General features: G+C 48.0%; 2 protein-coding genes across 3 annotated transcripts in view; both read left to right on the forward strand.

Moving 5' to 3' along the window:
- The window catches only part of MARK1 (microtubule affinity regulating kinase 1), a 73,339-nt gene extending 64,601 nt beyond the window's left edge, over nucleotides 1–8,738 (forward strand). The window contains exons 14-16 of one of the 2 annotated variants that reach the window (XM_053667313.1): nucleotides 3,350–3,394; nucleotides 3,749–3,802; nucleotides 6,664–8,738. In XM_053667313.1, the coding sequence (XP_053523288.1) occupies nucleotides 3,350–3,394; nucleotides 3,749–3,802; nucleotides 6,664–7,018 (454 nt within the window). In that variant the 3' untranslated portion in view covers nucleotides 7,019–8,738. The remainder of the gene's footprint in view (nucleotides 1–3,349; nucleotides 3,395–3,748; nucleotides 3,803–6,663) is intronic. The other variant, XM_037128348.2, reaches the window with a different exon arrangement.
- Nucleotides 8,739–12,896: 4,158 nt separating this feature from the next.
- Nucleotides 12,897–23,144, forward strand: CUNH1orf115 (chromosome unknown C1orf115 homolog). Its single transcript, XM_037128337.2, has 2 exons — nucleotides 12,897–13,233; nucleotides 20,734–23,144. The coding sequence occupies exons 1-2, from the start codon at nucleotides 12,955–12,957 to the stop codon at nucleotides 20,851–20,853; spliced, it is 399 nt and encodes a 132-aa protein (XP_036984232.1). The 5' UTR covers nucleotides 12,897–12,954; the 3' UTR covers nucleotides 20,854–23,144.
- The last annotated feature ends 642 nt before the right edge of the window (nucleotides 23,145–23,786 follow it).

Below are 23,786 nucleotides of genomic sequence, written 5' to 3' on the forward strand. Positions count from 1 at the left end.
CGGCTGTCCCCTGCTGTATTCCTCTTCGTAGCACCAGTGCTCCCTGAAGTGATAGATCCGCTTTATTTATTTGTTCACTGTCTGTCTCTCCCAGAAGATGAGCTCCAGGAGAACAGGGCCTTGTCTCTTTGCTTTCCTTTATGCCAAATCTTCTGCTGCCTACCGCAACACATAATATGGTATTCGATACATGTTACTGAATGAATGGGTGAATACTGTGGAAGGCGATTTAAAAAGCACATGAAAAAATAAGGTTATAGTAAATTCTAGTAAATGCTTAAAGGAGGCAGGCTCTGAAATGGAGGATAAGGTTGAGGGACTAAAAGTAAGTGTTCGGAGCCCCCGCTGATGTGAGCTGGCATAAAAGTTCCTGTAGTTCCACAATGCTCTTGAATTGTGAACTCTGTCCTTTAGTAGAAATTTGGGGGGCTCTGCCATCCTTTGTTAGCAGTTTGGTAGGGTTTTTCGGTGTCTTTATTGTACACATTACCATCCGTTCTGGATTCGGTTAGAGAAGAGAAAAATTCTCAGTTCTCCTCCAAGGTCCCGCATCTCTGTGTGACGGCCAGCTTCGGCTTTGCACTGTGTGTCTGGGTTCACTGCAGTGTGCGAGGTCTGCCCTTCTGTCGTGTTTCGTAGCTGGAGATTGGGCCGTGCCCTCTGCCACCAGTGGTTTGGTGCAGGAAGACCATCAAAGCATTGTTTTCAGTCCCAGGAATGAATCCGCCACGTCCTGTAGCAAGTGACAGACATCCAGTTGTTCTTGCTGCATTCACAGCACATGGAACGTTGGGAGTGGAAGGCTGGAGGCTGGCAGATTAGAAACTAGAGAATTTCTCAAGGTTCAGAATGTAGTCTAGCCTTAGTATTTCATATTCTCAACTCATCTCTCAGGTTATCCATTCTTCCCACTTGTCCCTTCTTCTTAAGTCCATTATGGGCTCAAGTCCTATTCCTCTCTCTGTTCCTTCTGCCCTTTTCACTTCCCTGTGTCTCAGGCCTGAAAAGGGGACCCACATGCTGACACCTTTGTGTGACCCCTGAGGACAGAGTATGCCCGGGGCCAGGACTGACTCAGAGTACGACTAGGGAGCCGAGAGAGCTCACAAACTTTGGGACCAAACAAGTGGATGTGCCACTAAATGATTAAAAAGATGAAGAAGTGGGGCTTTTTATTAGGGAAAAAATAAAGGAATTTGGGTTGCTAAGCTTTAAGAAGGGAAGAATGAAGACTAATTGAAAGTTCATCATTCATGTACTCAGACACTGTTATTACAAAGAGCCAGCCAGATAGTGGTTCTTCTTGGCCAGTAAGAAGACTGTTCACTCAAATAACCACAGGAGAAAGTTGGTTTCTGGTCTTAGGAAAGTGATTTACTCTAGAATCATCTATCAAGGAAGGATGTACATGTATTATTTCAACAATCTGTAAAATAGCCTTTAGACTATTTAAATAGCCATTTGCTTTGGGTAGGTTCTAGATAACTACTCTGTAGGCTGGATTATATCACCCCTGATGAATTTTTTTTACCCCTAGCTCACTCGTACATAGAGAATAAGCTGATTAATTATTTGACCCCATGTTGCTGTGTATACAGTCTTCAGCTTCCTCAAACATTAGGTGTTGGAGAGCCATCGGCACTTCAGGTGCCATTACCGAGCCAGCCCTGCTCTCTGCCTCCCCAGCTGCCCCACCATGGCTCCTCCCTACAGCTGCCTTCCTGGACTATTTGAGATCATTGCCAAGGGCAGAAGTTCTTCCAGTCGCTGTTCCTGGTGTTGCTGGTGGCATCTGGGAAAGGCAGGAACACAGGAAGACTGTGACAGGCCAGTTGCTCTGGCCCCAGCCATAGCCTGGGGACGTCCCACACTAGGAATTGGTTTCTGCTCACAGCGATTTGTCAGGCAAAACAGAAAGAGGACAATAGCTCAGGGAGACATAGGTCCCTTCCTGGTAAAGGAGTTGTGCTTGGCAGCACGAATCAACAGCGTGACTCTTGCCAAGTCAGCGGACGGCCCTTCCCTGGGGATCAATCAGCACAACCCCATGCTCCCAAACACGGACATCGCACATAGCGCCCACTCAAAACATGTCTTATTTGTGTCCCTGCGCTGTCGTAAACGTAGGTGTGTGCAGGGGAGATTGACTTTTCTGTGTCTCAATGAAAATGGCAGGTACGAAAAATAGGAAGTTATGAAACCGCATTTGAATGTGAGGATACATCTTTTATCCTTTCTAATTCAGACAGGAAAACGATTTTTACACAGTGTGTTTGTCAAGAAAGGCTTGTAGGTAAAGACCCTGGGAAGCAAAAGACAGTCATAGCTTTTAAAAATTTATTTATTTTGAAAAGATGTACTTTTAACCACCAGGTAAGGTTTCAGAGCTTGATGGATGGACATGTTTTATAAATTTGCAGGGAAGGAAAGGGGCACCCATTTTCTCCTTACTGCAGTCATTTCATGCATTTCGGAGATGATTAAAACACGAACAGTGACTTCAAGGTTCAAGTTTATCATTTTCCCCAGCTATCTCTTAGTATTTTTCTATGATAAGCCATCTCTTCAAATATTCAAACTGGTTTAGAACCTGATACTTCTGTGTTGATATTTAATTACCTTTGAAAATGACAGAGTAGCTAAAATTTGGGTAGACTTTAGAAATGTTAATCACGTTCAACAAAAGGACAATTAGTCGAGTTTTCTGGTTTTATTTCACAGGTGGATACCCAGGTAAGATGAATGTTTCTGTTTAAGATTAAGTTCATGTTTTGAGACTCATCTGTTTGGAGAGGCTGTTTGTTTACTTTATCATGTGCATGAAGCTTTGGTGTAACTTCTGAAGTAAGTTAATTGCTTATTTAAAAACTGGTATTCATTTTAAGAAACACTGATTATGTGTGATGAGCTTTATTTCTAACTGCAAGGTTCATGTATATGTCTTCTAAATTGAGCGACTACTAGAATTCTGTTTCAAAACAAATGGGAACTTGAATCTTGCTGTTGATCATCCTTAAATAGTTTTAGTGGGAGATTGAACTCAATGAAACCAAAAGACAAATTATAACATGGAAATCATATCTGAGAATTGGAAGATCACATTAAAAAAAAATCCTAACCCATTACCTAGCATCTCCTCTGTGACAATACCCAGTAGACGCTCAATAAGTGACGGTCAAGTGTGGTGATGTTAAAAAACAGGAGACGTCGTGTTAGACCGACTAGTATGGAAAATGGTCGCGATAGACGTTGTGCATAACAAGTTAATTTTAAAGTCCTTTTAGATGTAGGTTTTCTCAATCTCTTTTTCCCTCTCATCATTAAATCTCAACCTTCACTTTGTTTTGAGGGACCCAAGCGAAGGCGAAGCCAGTGGCAGAACAGACACCTCCAGGTGAGGAGCCACTATTAACCCTTCGCTGCACGGTCCCCGTGTGCGCAGATGTGCCCTTGAAAGACCGACAGCACTTAACACGCCCGAACAGAGCTAATAACTAGCTAGTATGTGCCTTTTCGATTTTCGTATCGGGACGGGTTTTCCTCATGTTGCCTAGCGCTGGGTTACATGCAAGTTCATGAACTGTAAGTTTGTACTTTCTAAACGTTACTTTGAATTGTATGCTTTGTAGAGAAATAGCCTTTCTGTCCTGTAATAATAGATGCGTTGGCAAAAGAATGAAGAGATAAAAATGTATCATTCCCTTTCTCACTAAAACGTTGTAACTGAAATTAGTCTTAAATAACCCAGAATACCGGGGTACCTGAGCAGGCAGGCAGAGTGGATATTGGTAATACATTTTAGGTGAGTATTCGGTGATGGACTGACCACATTTGGAAATGCTCACCCTGCTACATTTACGGGGTTTGTTGACATGGAATGCTGGTCGTGTGTTGGATCTTGTGTGATGGGTCTCCAACTTGAGCACAGTTGAACTTGATAAAGCAGATGGCTGAGCCGCATCCCCGTGGTTTGTGATGGGCAGCCTGGGGGGTCTGGGGCCACGTTAATAACAGGCTACTGCTTGTGTTTGTATGTACAAGGGGGAAATTTAAGAAACAGGACATGCAGTTACTTTGCATGCAGAGAGATGCCCTGGTTCCTTCTGGAATGGTTTGTGACAACTGAACACAAGCCTCAAATTTTAATTTCTACTTTTTGACATGACTTGACATGTAAAACGCCATGAGCTTTGGGAGAGCTTTACAGAGCGTTCCCACGTGGTTAGCTCTCCCTACGGACTGAGCTGCGTTTATGCTTCATCACAGCAGCTGGAGTGTCTCTGTGCTGAGTCGGGTGCCCGAGTCACACTGTGGAAGGGAGCCAGCGGCAGGCAGGACAGATATTTGTAACTCATTTCTGCCTGTGAAATAAACACGAAGGACTTCTGTGGTTGGCCCCTCTCTCCCTGAGCATCACTCTCCGCCCCCCTCCTTGGGTCTCCTCCTCTCTCTTTTCTAAATTTCCCCCTGTGGCGTGGCTGCTAAGATTGTGGTTCATTTGCACGCATCCTATCCTTTTAATGTGACTACTTGTCCCTTATGTTTTTTGAACGAACATATTGACTCCCTCCTGTCTCTCAACTTGCTCACCATTTAATCCACACAGCCATCGGGAGAAAAGTAGCCCATTTTGCAGAAGAAGCAGTGAGGAGCACAGGAGGGACCAGTTTTAATGAGGTTCTGTCACCGCAGACAGATGGCAGGCATGACTGTGTATGACGGCCAGGCTCCTGAGCCCAGACCGTGGGTCCCTCCCGTAGCTCTGTGGCTTCAGGGAAGCGATGCAAACCCTGGGCCCCCAATTCCTCCCTCAGACCGCCTCCCAGGGTTGTTATGAGAGGTGAACAAGGAAATAACCCAGTTCCTGGCACTGAGTAAGTGCTCAGTGAATGTTAGATGCTGTGGTCACTATCAGCATTTCCGGGAGCTTTCTGCAATTAATGTTGTCATCAGCGATGCCTCTGAGCTACATATAGAAAAACATCTTGTGTGTGCCTGTGGTCACCAGGTGTCCTTGGTGGAATACAAGGTCAATCAGACTTAGAATAGGACACTCAATTTCTAGCCTTTCTTTTAGTTCATTAGCCACATGACCATAAAAAGCTAATTTACGTTTCCTAGCCATCAGTTTTGTTTTTAAAGTGAGTGTGGGATCAGGTGACCTTTCGGGTCCCTGCCAGCCCTTGCATGACGACTCCAGGACGGCGTTGTACCGGTGGTCCTGATAAGTGACCCTGGCTGGACCTGCACTCCCAGGACCTGTGGCTGAGAGTCAGGGAGGAAAGACAGTGAGACGGAAGACATCTGAATACACACTCTCCATAGTCAGCTATTCGTCTTTGGAGATGTACTTCCTCTACTTCTCTCCTTCCTCATTTCTTCAGGCCTGCATTTAAGAGCTTTAAGAGCTCACACCTAGGATTGGGGGGGAGAACAAGGAAACATGTACCCATGAAAATTCATATATAAACATATACCCAAGTATACATTATAGGATACTATGGATATTAAATGTTTTAAAAATATACATACAGTAGATTATAAACCCCTTTCAAAGCGTTTCATTTCTTTAAATCACATTTACGTGAGATTGGTGAACCAGTTCAAGTTTTAACATCTACATTTGAGTAATTGCTCATTAAATTTAATTACAGGGTCTTCTGAATCATAAAATCTTAATTGTGCCTTTATGTGATTATGTGAAATAGGTTCTCAGGTTCTGTATTATTTGTGGGAGGAAAACTCGGCAAGGCTGATGCATTTAAGAAATATGTGTTCTCATCCACTGTGCCAGAAGAACAGCCCGACCAGACTGTAGGTTCAGGAACAGTGAGGGGGGCGGTGCATCTACGGCAGTGACAAGTAGGCCAGTCGTAGGTGGAGAGGGGCTGGGGCTACGGCTGGGGCTTGGGGTGAGGTCGCGTGGAGCCTTGGAGGTCATTTTAAGGGTGTCTGCAGCAGAACACTGACCCCACGAGAAGCCCGATGTCTACACCCCTGTGTGTGGTGCAGCCTCATCGCAATGCAACCTTTTGTTTTTCAGCCTTACCAGGTATAAATGACCTCTCTGTAGCAGTTACTGCTACACTGTCCCCAGTCTTTCTCCTACCTAAAAACGATAGAAAAGGGGGAAACTTTTCTTTATATTTCAAAAGTGTGTATTTACAAGCAGAATGCTAGTGGGCTTTTTGTGTGTGTTGCAAATGCACAGAAAATGGAGAATCCACTTTTGCAAACTTAAAAAAAAAATATACAGAGACCCGAAGAAGTATTAAGTTCTTCACTTAGGGCTGCAAACTTGTTTCCCACAAACAAATACAGTTAAGAAAACATGCTCTTTTTAAAAATTGTTAAAATTTAATTGTTGTTCAAGTATAGTTTTCTTTCTGTCTTTTACTCCCATCCCAGCCCACCCCCCACCCCAGAGAAAACATGCTCTGTTAGATGGAAGATTTTATTAATGAAAATGAAAACAGATGGTGTCCTGGGGTCTGTTTTTGTATTAGCAAGAGGCCGTAAACCTTTGTATCTGCCTGAAGGTAGTCTGCAAATTAGGTCGCTTGTTTAAGCGCTGCATGATAACCACTGAGAGTACACCCGAGTCTCTACTTTGCTGAGTGGAATTCTTGTTTGCCTTCTTTTCCCCTGCGCCCCCCCTTCCAGAAGCACATCAGGGGAACCGAAAGAAAGAGACAGGGAAGAAGGGAAAGACGCCAAGCCACGTTCCTTGCGCTTCACCTGGAGCATGAAGACCACCAGCTCCATGGACCCCAATGACATGATGCGAGAGATCCGCAAAGTGCTGGATGCCAACAACTGTGATTATGAACAGAAAGAGAGGTTCTTGCTCTTCTGCGTGCACGGAGACGCCCGGCAGGACAGCCTGGTGCAGTGGGAGATGGAAGTCTGCAAACTGCCACGGCTGTCCCTGAACGGGGTCCGCTTCAAGAGAATATCAGGAACGTCTATTGCCTTTAAGAACATTGCATCTAAAATAGCAAATGAGCTCAAACTGTAAAGAAGCTCAGATTTGCAGGATCAGGGAAGATACATCCGTATGTGGTACAGATTTTGAATGTACTGGTAACGCCCAACGTCATTGGCCTGTGAATCCCCCCCCAATGTAGAATTTGCCCTTAATGCAATAAGGTTATACATAGTTATGAACTGTAAAATTAAAGTCAATATGAACTATAATAAATATCTGTAGGTACAAAAAGTAGGTTCACATGTACAGGTAAGTATATTGTGTATTTCTGTTCATTTTCTGTTCATAGAGTTGTATAATAAAACAGATGATTGCTTAAAAACTTGTATAGTTGTCTAGATTTCTGCACATAAATGTACCTTTGATGCTTTGAGTTGAAAGTATTCTTCCCTGTTATTGACATTCAGGTGAGTTTTTTCAATTCTTACCTCCATCATGCGATTTTGAAAATTGTGTCCAGAATTAAGAGTGCACAGAAATAGTCTTTATGATCATAGCACGGACTTTCAAAATTGATTTTCAAATCATATTTAAATTAAAAACAGAAGCCGATGAATAGATCGGCTTTATTACACACAGAATTATTTCTGCTTATCTTTGCTCTTCTCCTTGTTACCAGACAAGATTTTAGTAGGGAAGATACGCAATGTTTACAGTGTTGGCACTTAAGACATTTTAAAAGAAAGTACATGAAAACAAATTACAGCTTTGCCTTGAGCTAGCTAAGAAGCACTGGGGGTCGGGGGGAGTGAAACCTACATCCAGTTTCTTTTGAACTTGAACGTGTTTTCTGACCCCCCTGCTAACTGTAGCAGCAAAATAAAAAAGAATCAATTCTCTATTTGGCTATGATCATGTACACTGTCACTTCCGTTCACTGACACCTCGGTGTCATCGTGGGAAAAGAACAATATCAGGACCGTTTCATAGCACACACTCATCTTGACAGTGCTGGTCAGTCCAGCAGTTAGGAAATCATGTCCCCTCAGGAATCAGCTGGCCTTGGGAAGGTTCTCCTCTTCCTCCTCCCATCCTCTTCATCCACGCCCACCCCAGTCATATCTGTAAGTACTTCAGAGACGGTTGAGCAAAACGTAACTATTTATAACAGTATATACGGTTGGTTAATGCTTACGTGATTGGTTCCCATGCAACCTGTTTGTTTTGACTATTTTGCCAGATCTCCTGTGTTTATCCCCTGTATTTATTTATGCCTCTACGGTGCAGCTTTGTAATTGGGCGTTTGCCCGCTTTCCTCTCAGAATTAGTGATCTTTGCGATGTAAAGCCACTAGTAAAGGTACATTTTAATACTTGGTATTTTATGCTGAACTAGCCTCGGAAGCTGGCTGTGCCATGTTATTTAACGTCGTAATTACTGTAATATCTACATACGGGCCTCATCTGCACACTCCTGGGAAATAGAAAGTGTACTCAAATACTACCCGTGTAAAGAAAGCTGAAGCTGTGGTGACTCCCATGATTCCGGCGGAGAACTCTCGGTGTAGGTGCCGGGTCGTTCCCAGGGCTTCCAGACGAGGGGGGATCTTGCGTTCTGTACTCTGCTGTGACGTTGCGCTCTCCTGTACCCGTTCTGTCCACAAACAAAGTGTCGTTTTGCCTTGGCAGAGGGTGGTGTTTGGAAAACAAGAACAACTGTGTAGCCCCCTTTTCCCCGAGTGTTCATCCTCAAAACTTGATGCAAATCTCACTCTCACTGGTGCACACTGAAATTTTACTTGAACCGTTCTCATAATAAAGTGCTTGTCTGTTGCTCTTTATCAGAATGCGAATTACCTGTTTTCTGCTACAAAGGTGTTCTCTCTATGGGGAGTTTATGTTGCACATTCTAAATTTAGCTGGCAGCGGGTGAAGTTACATAGGTTTTCAGGATGTCGTCATGACAAAAAAAATGTTCATCTTTTTGGAGGAGTTCCTCTCTTTGAGGTTGTTTTATAAAAACAGACATCGTGCCTTTTCCAAGGTAGAAGCTGGTTGTTTTTTTTTTTACCTGTGCTCACTCAATCAACTCTTCAGAGTTTGTGGCATGGAAATTTACTTCAATATTTTTTATGAACTAAAAATGAAATCTTGATAGTCGTTGTAGATTTCCGGGTTTATATATTCACACCAGCATATAAGTGTTCTTGAAGATTTAAAAGAATTTTATAATACGTTTACAGAAATTCCAGTTTATGTTCACTGGCTGTGTGACATCAGGATGTCCTGGGTCTCTGTTTAAATATTATTTGAGGGGCAATTAGGAGGCGCAAATAAATGGAAAGATGTTCCATGTACATGAATTGGAAGAATTAATATTGTCAAAAGGTCCATACTGCCCCAGGTGACCCAATGAGTCGATGCAATCTCTGTCAGAATTCCAATGGCATTTTTTTACGGAAATAGAAAAAGCAATTTGAACATAGAATGGAACCACAAAAGACCTAAGTAGCTAAAACAGTTCAGAAAGAAGAACAAAGCTGGAGGCAACACACACCTGGATTTCAGGCTATATTACAAAGCAATAGTGATCAAAACAGTCTGGTACTGGAATGAAAACAGACACATGTATCAACGGAACAGAATAGACAGCCCAGTAATAAACCCATGCACTCATGGTCAATTGATTTTTTGACCGGAATACATGGGGGAGACAGGACAGTCTTCTCAGTAAATGGTGTTGACAGCCACACGCGCAAGCATGAAAGTAGACCTCTACCTTACACACCACACACACACACACACACATCTATGCAAAAAGGACAAAAGGACCTGAAACTAAAACTCTTGGAGAAACCAAACAGAGGTAAGCTCCTTAACATTGGTCTTGACAATGATACTCTGAATTTGACACCAAAAGCAAAGGAAACAAAAGCCAAAATAAATCAGTGGGACCACATCAACCTGAAACGTTTCTGCCCCGCAGAGGAAACTATCAACAAAATGAAAGGTCAATCTATAGACGGGAGCAAATACTGCCAAGCACAGACCTGAAAAAGAGGGTCCTGTCCAAAATATACAAGGAACTCCTTTTGCTCAACAGCACATAACATAACCCGATTTAAAAATGGGCTCAGGACTCGCATACGTCTTTTCAAAGAAGGCATGGAAATGGCCAACAGGTACATGAACATCACTAATCATCAGGGAAATGCAAATCAAAACCTCAGTGAGATACCACCTCCTATCGTTCGAATGACTCATCAAAAAAGAAGAGAGAACAAGTGCTTACAGGAATGGGGAGAAAGGCGATCCCTGTGCCCTGCTGCTGAGAATGTAAAGTGGTGCAGACTCTCGAGAAAACTGTTTCTGTCCTCAAGAAACGAGAAATAGACCTACCATATGCTCTAGCAATCCCACTTGTGGGTACATAGATCCAAAGGACACAAAATGATCACCTCAAAGGCAGATCTGCACCCCCGTGTTCACTGCAGTGTTACAATAGCCAAGCTAGGAAAACAAGCTGTGTCCAACAATGAATGAAGGAAGGAAGGATGTTGGCATTTATACATACAATGGAATATTAGTCAGCCTTAAAAGAAATCTTGCCATTGTGACAATGTGAATGAATCTGGGGGGCACTATGCTAAGTGAAATAAGCCAGGTAGACAACTAACTACTGCAGGGTATCACTTATATGTGAAATTAAAGAAAAAAAGAAAGGGTGGGGGTGAGGAGGGAAGAAAGTCAAACTCAGAGAAACAGAATCATGGTGTCCAGGGGCTGGGAGGTGGGGAAAAGAGGGAGAGGTTGGTAAAAGGGAACAAAGTTTTATATGTAAGATTAGTTAGATCTGGGGATCTAATGTACAGCGTGGCGACTGCCATTGGTAACACTGTGTTGTGTGACTGAGATTTGCTAAGAGAATAGATCCTGAGTGTTCTCACCAACAATAAAAGTATACCAGATGATGGATGTGTTCATTAACTCGTGGTAGGAATACTCTCATGAGGTATACATATAAATTGATGAAGTATAAGTATACTTATATGAAATCCTGGGTTGAAAACTTAAAATGGGTTATAACTTGTCCATTACATCTCAATAAAGCTGAAAAAAGGAAAAAATAGAATTACCATGTGCTCCAACAGTTCCACTCGTGGGCCCTACCATTTCTTAAAAACGTTTGGACACGTTGCAATTGTTGGTTCCTGTTATTACCAGACAGGACCACTGGGGGGCGGGGGGAGCAGGAAAAAACCCTGTTCAGGAAGCATTGCTGGATCCTACCACCCACAACAGTGGAAACCCCGGGACCTGTCTCTATGACAGACACCCCATCACCCCACAAAAGCACCCGCTCTCTTGGCCCGCCTTCCCGAGCCTGAATGAACAGCACGTCACGTTCTGTCTACTCACAGATAGGAGGATAACATCCTTCATCCCTTCAGGTGGATTTTACCGGTTGTTTTCCCTCCACGTGGGTTATTTAAATGTATTTCCATTTGGCTACAAAGGCACCTAGTTCCGTTCCATTGTATTCCTCATATCCAAATGTAGTGCTTTGATTCATTTTCTAGAACTCGATGAAATTCTGCCTTTTTTTTCATATTGTGCAAATCTGGCAGGGCCAAAAAACATGGAGATAATCAAAATGACTCTCTGAAATGATACAATCTTTTATAGCCCTGTTCTTTTTTCGCTGCACACTTATTTCTCTTAGAATGCTGGGATGGACCAATGGCTTTTCGTGGACTCAATTAGTTTCCATTGTTTGTTGTCATGGATGTGTTTACGGCAATCAAAATGTCACAGTTTTGTAACCAGAAAAGGGACCACCAGGGTCGGCTTTAGTTTATAAATTGATGGTTACATTAGTAAAGTCACAGATCTACAAATCTAGCTTCCAGTAACCTTTGGAATTCAACTCGTATATGATTCTATTGTATTTACAAATCCAGTGAAGTTTAGCCATCACTACAAGGGGCTTTTACCATTCACTTAATTTAATTATCTGAAATACTTTAAGTGGCTTTTACGGACTTTATATATATTTGATTTTTTTTCAAGTACTTCAACTACATTCAAGACCAATTCTTACAAATATAGTACATTAAACATTTTTGTATTTTCGATTTAACTTATTAATGAATTGATGATACATTTTAGAATTGTAACCACAAAGCTACTTTTTAATATTCTAGTATGCCAAAGTATAAATGTCTTATGTATTTATAGCAATACACAAATCATTCTTACATGTATCGTACATTTAAAAAATATTTAAATAGTACTGAAATAATAACTCGCTATTTTGTACTTAACTCTAAGTCGCCAAGAAGTCTAAGATATTTGCCCACAGACGGAATCAGGCCTCCTGAACAGGTGGACATCGCAGGCACAGAGGGTGCGCATCTCCTCGAATGGGCTGCCCCACCGCCTCGGTCCGATCCGCTTTTTCACAGAAGTCCAGCTGCGCTTAACACCACAGACACTGCGGTGCCTTTCTGACGATCTCCTTAGAAAAGGTGCCTGGAAAAGTATGGCCGTTTTTCAGGACTCTGGATAACTATTTTCTGGCGGCCTTCCCAGAAGCTTGTCACCGGTTTGCACCCCATGAATATTGCATTGTCACGACCATGTCGCTGTACCGTTGACAGCATTCAGTATGATCGTCTTGATCGTCATCGTCCCTGCCAGTTTGCACGTGGGCACGGGAAGTCCCATCATTTGAGGTTCATCTATTGCGTGTCAAGTGCGGTTGAACGTGGTTTAGAAATTCGTGGTGCATTGCCCTTTTCCGGTGTCCCCTTCGCCCACAAGGTGGGGACTTAGGGCGGGTGGGGCTGAGCGCACTGGCCACCTGGAGGCCGGGCCCCGTCGGAGCCGCGGCAACCCCGGGCCCCACTGCCAGGGGGCGCTGCGACCTCAAGTCCCCCGCCCCGTCCGGGCTGGGGCGGCGCCGTGGGCGGGGAGCAAAGGTTGGTGCCTTCACACCCCGAGTTTCGCCCGAGGGGCCACGGCGTCATGGCGGTGGGATCCAGGCTCCGGAGCAAGGCTGCCCGCAGCCTCCCGCGCCGCGGGCCCCGGGGGCAGGGGGTCGAGGAGGCCGCGGCGATCCTGGAGCACCTGGAGCTGGAAGACGAGGTGGCCGAGAGCGCAGCGAGCGCGGGGCGCCCGGGGGCCCGGAGCGCGCGGCGGGTGCACCTGGCCGTCCTCCCCGAGCCCTACGAGCCGCTGGAGGAGCCCGCTCCCGGCGACAAGCCCAAGAAGAAGTACCGGCGGAAGCTGAAGAAGTACGGCAAGGTAGGCCCCCGCCCACTGCCCTGCGGGTCGGCTGTGAGGGGCGCCGGGGGCCCGGGCTTCCCAATTGTCCCGAGGGAGCGCTGGAGTCCTGTCCCCAGCCTGTGACGGCGCTCAGCCTCTCTGAGCTCCCCCGGTGTCCCAGTCAGGCCCCACAACCACCCGCTGTCCAGCACTGAAGCCCCCAGACTGTTCTGTGTTCTGGAAGGTGAGGGGAAAGTTTCGGGGACAGAAACTGAAGCAGAGGTGTCTCTGGGCACCGGGCCACCTGCTACCCTGCTGCTGGCTAGTTAACGACAGTCCTAAGGGTCGCTCAGTACGGTGGCTCTCTTAGTCTTGGTGTGTCTTACACTCCCTTGTGTGTGGTGGGCAAGACAAAACTCAGTGCCCCCAGTTCACGGATGGGAACACTGAGGCCTGGGCATGGTCAGGTGACTTGTAGAAGGTGACCCAGTTGTAAAGTACTGAGTTGCAGCCCAGTTTATCTGTTTCCAGACACAGCAGAGAATTGTTACTGCCCTAAGTGTCCCCAAGGCTATTTTAAAGGCCTGGGAGGTCCCTATGTACACAAATATGCACAGTTATCCGTGTGTTCAAAGGTCTGTAGACACACTGCCATTTGCTTGCATTGGGGGTGTGGAAGTGGAGAGACAGACAGACAAGAAGAAAGAGATGTAGACGTGACTGTGGGATAAAAAGGACAGTTTTCTCCTCAGAGACCCGCCTGGAAGCATTTGAAGTTATGGCAGCCCGGCTCCCGGGGCTGGGCTCTGCCGCCCAGAAGAAAATCTCAAAATTAATTGTGTCGGGGCCAAAGGACAAGGGCCTCATCTGACTGATTGTCCCATTATCTGTGTCCTTGAGTGGCCCTTATCATACCTGAAAACAGCCAGTCTCCGTACCTGCAATGAACCTCTGTAAAGGTACGTCAGCAGCTTCGGGAGCGGTAGACAAGCTGTAAAACACATTAGCACAGCTGTAAAACACATGAATAAAAACGATAAGGCTGGGACCTGCCGGCTGAGTCATGCTAGGGCTGAGCATCCTTTCTCCTGGTCCCAGGTGAGCAGAGGGAAGCCAGCATCTGCCTCTCAGCAAAGGGTGAACCGGTCATGTGGAACTCTCAGCTCAGAGGCTGCCTCAGAAGATGCTTTCAGGGGTCCTTGTTATGCACCAGGCATTGTGCTAAAAACTAGGGACATAAAAATGGGTACGATGCAGCGGGGTCCTAGTGAATTCCACAGCCCCTCTACACATGGCTGGGGCTGGGTGGTCCAGAGCCCAGGCAGGTGGTCCTCAGAGATGAGGATGTAAAGTCGGGGAGATTTTCAAATCCATGGTGACACACCAACTGCACACAGAAGGATGAGTAAAGGTTTCACAGGTTAACCACAAGGTCCTACTTCACACCAGGATGGATGTTATCGACACACACACACACACATACATACACACACAACACAGAAAATACCAAGTGTTGTCGAGGATGTGGAGCAACTGGAATTCTTGTGAATTGCTTGTGGAAATGGTAAATGACGCAGGTGCTGCGGGAAACCATTTGGCAGTCCCTCGAAAAATTAAGTATAGATCTGCCACACGATGCAGTAATTCCACGTACAGGTGTGTACCCCAAAGGTTGGAGAACAGGTGACTAAACAAATGCACACACACTCATAGCAACAGTATCTACAATAGCCAGAAAGTAGAAGCAACCCAAGTGTTCATCAGCTGATCAATGAATAAACAAAATGTGGTGCATACATACAATGCAATATTATTTGGCTATAAAAAGAATGAGGCACTAATACATGGATAACACAGATGAACCTCTAAAACACTGCGCTAAGTGAAAGAAGCCAGACACACACAAGGTCACATGTGGCAGGTATTCACGATCCCATTTGTGTAAAAGATCCAGAATCGGTAAATCCAAGGAGGCAGATCACAGACTGGTGGTTGCCAAGGTCTGGGGGTGTGGGCAGGACAGCAGCTGTCTCATGGGTGTGGGTGTTCTTTGGGGGTGATGCAAATGCCCCGGAAGTAGATAGGAGTGCTGGGCACACAACACTGTGAATGTGCTCGATGCCACTGAATTGTCCACTTTACGGTGGTTACATTTTGGTGTGTGGATTTCACCTCCATTAAGGAAAAGGGAAAGAAATTCACCAGGTAGACAAGGGATGACCTTCAAGGGGGAGCGACCAGTGCAAGCAGAGACAAGGGTGTGTGAAAGCCCTAAAGGGTCACACACCAACTAGCTCAGCAGATGAGCCCAGGTGAGACAGCACTGTCACGCCAGAGTTGGTGCCCTTTCTGTTTTTCAAAAGAGCAGCTTCTCCTTTCGTTTTTCCCCCCTAAAGCAACCAAGAAGGTAACTGGTTCAGTTCCAACCTGGAGGAAGGAGATGATAGCTGACCCATCTTTGCTGAGAACACGAGACCAGCCACGGCTCAGCTAGAAATGTGGGCAGGGGATTTTCCCTGCTTTCATCACTTGGTGAAACGTCACCGTACTTGGGCCCAGCGGAATAGGGAGTGACCTGCAGACAGTTCCACATGACAGCCTTGTACTCCATAATGACGTTTCAGCAAACCACAGGTTGCGTAGACGATGGTGGTCCCATAAGATGATAACAGCTGAAAAAGTCACCTCGAGAGGTCCTAGCCGTGGTTACATTGTAGCACTGGAGGTCCCCAGAGATTGCTGCCTGTAAAAGTATTTTACTTACCACTGGGTAACAACCGCCGCAGTGTGCAGTACATCACACTCTGTGCAGGCTTGTAGCGGAGGTGTGCAGTAGGCTAGACCATGCAGGGTGTGCGAGTGCACGCTCGGATGTCTGCACAAGGGTGAGCTCCCCTAAGAATGCATGTTGCTCCCCTAAGAATACATGACGTATTTCCGTTGTTACCATGGAGGGCTGGCTTTTCCTTCAAGGAAGGGTGATTAAAATTCCCATTCGTGGAACTGCTCCACGCCTTCACCCAAGTCCCTTCCTGCTTCTATGTAAAGAAAATGGCCTTTGTAACCTATGAAAGGACTGGCTCGCACACCCACGCTTCCCTGTGGCCCCTCCCAGGGAGGTAGTGTGGGATGGTGTCCCCCGTTGATTTTAGGTATTCACAGGGTGAATTCATGGTTGCAGGACTGTTTTCTGGGCTCCGGGAGGGGGAAGGGAGGTGCTTGTGCTGTGCCCTCACCCCAGGGTGCCTGCCTCCTGCAGTGTGCACTGGTCACTGGTGGCATCTCCAAATCCTCACAAAAACCTTGGAGAACTGTGGACCTCACTTGGCAGCAAAGGAAGTTGATGCAAGTGAAGCTTGTTGTTCAGGGCTGCACAGCCAGAGAGCAGCAGAAGCAGTTGGGGTGAGGGGAGTAACCCCAAAACTTAGCTTAAGATAAGAGGTGACTTTCCTGGGCACCTCGGAGACCCACAGAAGAGGCGTGGATAAGGAAAGGGATTAAATTTTGTTAATTGAGCCGTTAGGAGAGAGGTGGAGAAGGAACACATAGGGTGTGGAACAGTCTTTAGCTCAAGAGGGAGACAAATGTCCCCATGTTCTGAGCAGCCGGTCAGGACTTGGGCCGTGAAGCCAGACTGCCCTGCCACCTTGGGCTGCGCTCACCTCTCTGCCTCAGTTTCCTCATCTGTCACAGGGGCCAATACTAGGGCTTTGGTGAGGGATACATGAGGGAACGTGCATGGCTGTCTTAGAGCCCATGTGGCAAGTGATGAGGGTCTCGCAGCTTTGGCGCAGGGGGTGGAGGAGAGGCCTCAGGGGCCTGTTTCTTTTCTGATCTGTTTTTCATGAGCTCTGACTCAGAAACCGTCAGCTTCTGTGGCCGACTGCCCGCCTCGGCTTTGTGCCTGAGTCCCGACAAAACGTCACAACCGAACCCTCCATATTTGTATTTCGGGGCGTGTGAGCTTTGCTGGGAGATGGTCTCTTCATCAGTGACCATAGACGCTGCGGGTCCTGACCACACACGTTTCCTCTCTCCCACTCTGGAGGCCAGAAGTCCAAAACCAGTCTCCCTGAGCTGCAGCCTTGGCTGGGCCACTTCCTTCTGGAAGCTCCGGGGGAGAACCCATTTCTTCGCCATTTCCAGCTTCCAGGGGCCCCTTCCCCCATCTTCACAGCCAGCGGCACAGCATCCGCAAACTCCTGTTCCTCTGCCTCATCTGACTCCCCTACATCCCTCTGATAAGGACCATGGTCCTTATGCAGAGTCTTATAGGGATATAAGGGATCCTTACAGCGATGGAGCCCGGCTGGATAATCCAGGGTAATCTCATCTCAAGACCTTTAATTTAATCACATCAGCAAAGTCCCTTTTCCATATAAGGGAACACATTCCCTTACTCTGGGAGTTAGGACAGGACACCTTCGGGGGCAGGGGGGTTGTTATTCCACCAGCCACACCCTCCCGTGTTCCCCCACGCCCCTCTGCCCCTCTGACATTATTTGGGTCGAAAGCTCTAGTCAGATCAGAGACCTCCCAATGTCTCTCAAATGCCACAAAAAAAGGCCGCGGATAGATGTTTTACATTTTTTTCCTCCCGTTTTCTCAGCTCTGCACTTTGACAGTGTTCCCGCTAATGAGCTATTTTAGTAGCTTTTCTTTTCTTCTAAGTGGCAAAGATGAAGTGACAAGCAGTTTTTCAAAATAGCAGGTTGAGGGAAATGGGGGTACAAGTACCCCAAATGTCGAGGTTAACTCGGGCTGCCTGCAACGCCAGCGGCATCACGGACACAGGGTGCTCTTGGCCATTAGACTTGTTCCCAGGGGACAATTCTGTGTTGTCGTCATTTCAAACAGGTAAGCAAAATTCTCCCGCTGAGCCTTACCACACCTTTGTAGACCTGTGTCTCTCGGCGACGTCACCCCTAACACACACACAGACGCATGCGCACACAGCCCAGGTTCTCATTGAGAAGCCGACTGGGCAGTGTCCCGAGGGGATCAATGCATACAGAACCCACTGATGTGACCTGGCTCTCCCCCACGGCTGCTCCTTTAGCCCCGGAGGGAGCAGGGGAGACACTCTAACCCCTTCTGAGTGCGGGGGACACAGTGTGACCTCCCCACCTTCGTCCCGTTGTCATGTGGACTGTCGTAGGGAAGTATACGCTTCAGAAACTTTCCTGAACAGACACGGATACATCTTATTATTAGCCCCATAAACCTAATTACTACGGAATAAAAAGAGGCAAATGATAGTTTACGACCAGATAAACTGCCCACCAGTGTGCCCGGCATCGTTCCAAGTGCTTTCGTGGTACAGGCCCATTTAGTCCTCTTAACAACTTAAGGAGGGGGTGGTTATTTCCTACTCCCATTTTATAGGTGTGGAAACTGAGGCCAAGCAAACTTAAGGCAGTAATGGAGCTGGAATTTAAGCCCAGACTGCAGCAGTGAATTACAAGGTTACACTCTGCCTTCATTAAGAAGGAAGTACAGCCCTGGCTGGTGGGGCTCAGTTGGTTGGAGTATCATCCCATAACTGAGAGGAAGTGGGTTTGATTCCCAGTCAGAGCACACATGTAGGTGGTGGGTTCGGTCCCAGGTCCGGGTGTGTATGATCCCCAGTCTGGGCACAGACTGGACGCAGCCAGCCGATGCTTCTCTCCCACATCGGTGTTAAGGACAGGACCTGAGATGATTCTTCAGGACTGAGCGTCAGCTCCTCCTCTTACCAGCTGTATGACCACAGATGAATTTAACTCCTCTGCACTGTCCGCTTGTTGAAGCCTCTTGGCCAAGGGCCGCCGGGAGCATATTGGTGCAGGAACATGGTAGCCATAGCAAGTTGGGTCCAGTTGCTCAGTGCAGCAACAGCGTGCCAGGGGGATCAGGACGTCTCTGAAAGTGGGGACCTCACGTGGAGAGTGAATAGTTGAGCCTCATGCAAGGGAGTTCTCAGCGTTCAGGAAATACTTGTCACTGCACGTGGACGAGACCACTTAAGGAGAGAGTATCGGCAAATAAGGAAAGGAAGAGAGGGAGGGAGGGGACCTGGGACTGAGTCCCGGATAACTCAGGACACAGGTTGGCAGAAGGGACAATCCAGTCAAGAAGGCTGAGCACCAGGTTGGGGGAAACTCAGGGACTAGGGCGTCAAAGAGGCAAAACGATTGTGCACGAAGCGTCCGAAGCTGCTGCGAGGTGGGGAGAGAAGGGCCGTTGGGTCGGGCAACGTGGCAGTGGCAGGTGGCCGTGGCCCAGCATCCTGCACGAGTGGAGTGGGAGGCCACAGGGAGGCCTATGTGAGGACCACTTTTCCCGGGGCTTTGGCGTGAAGGACAGCGGAGACCGGGCAGGATGTGGAGTCTAGATCATGGGAGGAAGAGGGTGACGATTCTGGAGAAGGAAAAGCCAGGGCCTGGGTGACAGAGGGCACTGAGAGCAAGTGTCACAGGAGTGGCCCTGGGGGACAAGAGCCGCTTTCTGCAGGGGAACACAGGCAAGGTGGGAGAGGCCAGGTCAGTGGTGGGAAGGTGAGAGAGTTCCTTGTAACCTTGACCTTTTCAGTGAGAGATAAAGTGGGGTCACCCACTGTGGGCGTGGAGACTGTGTGTGTGTGTTTGCTGGAGGTGGGGGGCCTGCGGAGACAGAAAAGGGTAAGAAGTATTACCTGGCAGAGAGGGAAGGTCGGCCCATTGGGCAGATAGCTAGGCGTGCCGGGCCGAGTTGGAAGTCCGAGCAAGGCTTGCGATTGTGATCAGGGATTTTAACCAAGTGACACCAGGGCACTTGGTCATTGGAGCTTCACAGGTCACAGGGCTGAGAGAGGGAGTGGGTGATGAGGTCCAGGTCACCTACATGAATGTGACATCATCGAGAATGATGAGGGACGTTGGGGATGAGGAGAGGGGGGTTGGGGCCAACCACACGGTCAGTGTTGGTCCGTTGGCAGTGGACGGACCTTTGCCGTTGTGGATTTGCGGCCTTGGGTGCCCCCGTCTGGCACCAAGTCCTGCAGAAGGCAGGCGGAGCGGGAGTGGAGGTCAGGAACGCATGGCCCGTCCGTGCCCTTCAGGAGTTTGTCACTGCGTCTGCAATCAGAGGGTTTAAAGAGACAAATGTGTGGCTGGGACAGGAACATGTCCCAGAGGTAGAGAGCAGACAGGGTGGGTTTCTGGATAAGGGGAATCAAGGAAAACCAGGCCCAGCCCTCAGGTGACCTGTTACGTAGCTGGGACAGAGAAGAGGCATCAGCTTTGGTTAAAAAGTAAAAAAATCCAGTCTGGTTTTTGTGGTAGCAGGGTCTTGGCTCTCTCCAGAATCTCTGAAGTATCTGGAAATGTGTTTGAGAGCACTGTGCACAGCAGTGACATCGGTCCTGAGCCCCCATATGTTCCTAGTGGGGGGCGGGGTCGGTGAGAGACAAACGTGGGAACTTGGTGACTTACTTGCTCGTTTGCCCTGGGAGAGTGCATCGCCCCGGAGCAGAAGTCACCTAACTGAACTGTTTGCTTCTGTCTTCATTCCTACAAACAGAACGTGGGGAAGGTCATCGTCAAAGGGTGCCGCTACATGGTCCTCGGCCTGCAGGGCTTCGCCGCGGCCTACGCCGCCCCGTTCGGAGTGGCCAGCAGCGTGGTGTCATTTGTCCGCTAGTGGCAGCTGCCCCCGGGGCAGATGCCTCCTGAACGATGGGAGCCGTGCAAATCCAGAAGCATTTCAGACTTGAAGCCACAAAACACTTGGAAGAACAAACTGTCTTTCTCTGTTGAATCGGACAACTGTTGTGAATGGGACATCTCTCCCATCTGCTGAGTGTTTTCACATTTCCTGGACACGGGGCGCTGTGACGGACAATCCCACAGAGGATGAGGCTGATGTTGCCTTTGGGGCCATGGTCAAGTTTGCTCACGCTGAAGACTGTGTGAACGGGAAGGCAAACCCCACCAGGGGTGAGCACTCTGAGTGGGCAGCAGAGTGGTGATCACGGTGGGGGGAAGAGGAATTATACCTGGAGAGAGATGACTTCAGACCTTCTCCCGGAAAGGTCACAGGCTGACTGGTACTCACAGCCCTTCCCAGCCTCAGTTCTGAAGGTGCCCAAGGAGCAGTTTGCTTCTGAAGTCATATGCCCCCACCTCCTCCTCCACCCTTTGTTACCAGGAGTTTAATTACAGGCTTGAGAAGAAGGAAGGAAGAAAACTCTCTTTGAAGGCTGACACTTTGAAGCTGTGTTGACAATGTGTCGTGACTGTTTAAAGTAGATAAAAGCTTGTCATTGTCACCTTTGTCTGACATGAATGTGCGGTGGGAGTGAGGAGAGGAAGAAGGGCAAGTTCAAGTGCAGGCTGCTTGGTGAGAAAGGTTGGGTCGGGGTGGGCTCCTGAGGCTGATGTGCCCGGTCCAGCCCAGTCTGGCCCAGACACATGTTGGAGCCTCGGCTCAGCATCCCTACACCAAGGCCACCGAAGGGTGCTTTGTGTTGGGTGCAAGGGAGGTACGACATCTGGAAATGAAAGTGTGTGATTTACAGAACGGACCAGGAAGTAGGAGACAGGTGCAAAGGAAGTAGAAATGGGACAAGAGGGCGGTTAGAGGAGAGAAGTGGAGGTACAGGACCCAGATCTGGGTTCTGAGTGTTGGGAATCTTCGGTGGGCTGGGACTTTAGCTCCAGGAGGGAGCCTGGGGCAGCTTGATGGCCAGAGGTGCTGTGGGTGCTGGGTGGACACCGTCTGCAGCCCATGAGCTCACATTGTCTGCCTTTGTAGCATCCTTTCCTCTTCTGTGCTGCCTGCCCTGACTGTGTCTCACCTGGATTCAAAGGTCAGGCTGAGCTGGTCCTCACACTCCCCCAGGATGAGCCATCGACTACCTTTGGACTATTGGACAGGAAGGTGGAAGAAAGAGGAAGCCCCTCATCCCTCGCCCTCTGCCAAGCCCCATGATTGGCCACTGTTCTGACTTTGTTTCCAGAATGTCCAAAAGCCCCCCCTAGTTATCGTTGACCAGTCTGTGGGGTCAGTGGCAGCACCCACCTGTTAGCCTTAGAAGTGTCCAGGCCATGCCAAGGAGGCCTCAATACTCACGTTTCACAAATCAAGCCCAACCAAGTGGCACTGGAGCGTGGAGAAGGTGGGAAGACAGACAGATGGACAGAAAAAGGAATGGGTGGAGGAGAAAGCTGTAGTGGTAGAGCTAGACTCAGCTTCCTGTCTCGGAGGCTCGTGGGGAGACAAAATTTGGATCCAGTTTCTGCATCATTAATATTTGTGAGGAAAAGAGAAAACAAATGTTCTTGTTTTAGCTCGAATGATGAAAGTTGATAATGGGACATTTTCACACATGTGAGATAATTATAGCTTGCCTGGCCACACTGGGAGTCGGGGGAAGGGAGATGTAGGGGGAAGAAGAAGTGAAGTATAGTTTAGTGGGAGTGCTGAGCCTGCTGCCCCTCCCCGGTACTGAGATGCTGAGCTGCCCCAGAGATGCCCACTGAGTTTCTGGGGGGATGAAAACGTCAGCCCAGGAAGGGACAAGACCTACTGAGACCCGTGTGAGGAGACCTTCTCCACCCTGCCCCCCATGTGGGAGACACCATCAGGCCAAGTTCATTTGGCTCTGAATTTCTTGAAGCCTGGTTAAGAATTAACCCAGAAATTTCAAAAGTCGAAGCCAGACAGGAATTGTCCTGGGAGCCAGATTCATGGGACAGACGATGAACCCCAGACCGAGGCTCAGCCTGAGTGGTCACTGACTGCAGGATGGGCCACCCGTGTTGCAGGTGACCTTGGAGGCTCTTCAATTTCGTCTCAACATCCAGGTGCACACCCTACTGAGCACTGAAATTTAAAGGTTTTTTTCTTCTTTTTTCTGTGTGTGTGATTTTGAGGCTTCTTTTGTATCCCTTCCTTGCCCAATGAGGTAAATAAAACCACAATTGGTTGAATTTTCTGTGTGTGAAGCTCTTTTGCCACCTCCCGTTCTAGCCTTGCCTTAGATGTCTGTGGTGTTCAGCCAACCCTGAGGACTTCACAGAGCAGGTGAAGGCCAGGCAAGAGACCTCCGCGGGACAAGCCAGGAGGGGCCCAGTCCTGGTCTGAGGCCCAGGGGCAGGGAGAGCGGCCCTGACTCACCTAGAACTCTGTTTGGGGGTTCCAGGTGGGGTCAGTTCCCAGCAGCCCCCCAGAAGAGGTTTTGGTGTGCAGGAGCCTCAGCTCCCCCTGTGTTAAGAATGGAAATTTCCACACCCCTCTGATTTGGAATGGGAGATTTTTCACTAGTAGCTTCTGAAGGAGGTACTGCTCTCCCCGAGCTGGGAAATGCTGGCCCCTAGGGACTGCTGCCCTCTTCAAGGGCCAGGGGGCGCCAAGGTGGGACCCAGGGCTCTGGCACCCCGCAACTCCCTCTAGAAGCTCGAATTGGGATAGGAATTCAACACCCCCAGGACTGGCAGTGCTTTTGTTCAAGGCGTTTCTCAGGTGACTCCTCTTGCAGAACATGTTGACCAGGCTCGAGAAACAAATGTGTGTGGTTCACAGCAGCCATAAAAATGAGGGCGGAAGTGCGGGCAGAGCCAGCGGGCGGCCCT

This window comes from Artibeus jamaicensis, unplaced genomic scaffold (genome assembly GCF_021234435.1).
Source record: "Artibeus jamaicensis isolate MK-2021 breed Jamaican fruit bat unplaced genomic scaffold, CSHL_Jam_final contig_467, whole genome shotgun sequence".
In the NCBI taxonomy this organism is placed as follows: Eukaryota; Metazoa; Chordata; class Mammalia; order Chiroptera; family Phyllostomidae; genus Artibeus; species Artibeus jamaicensis.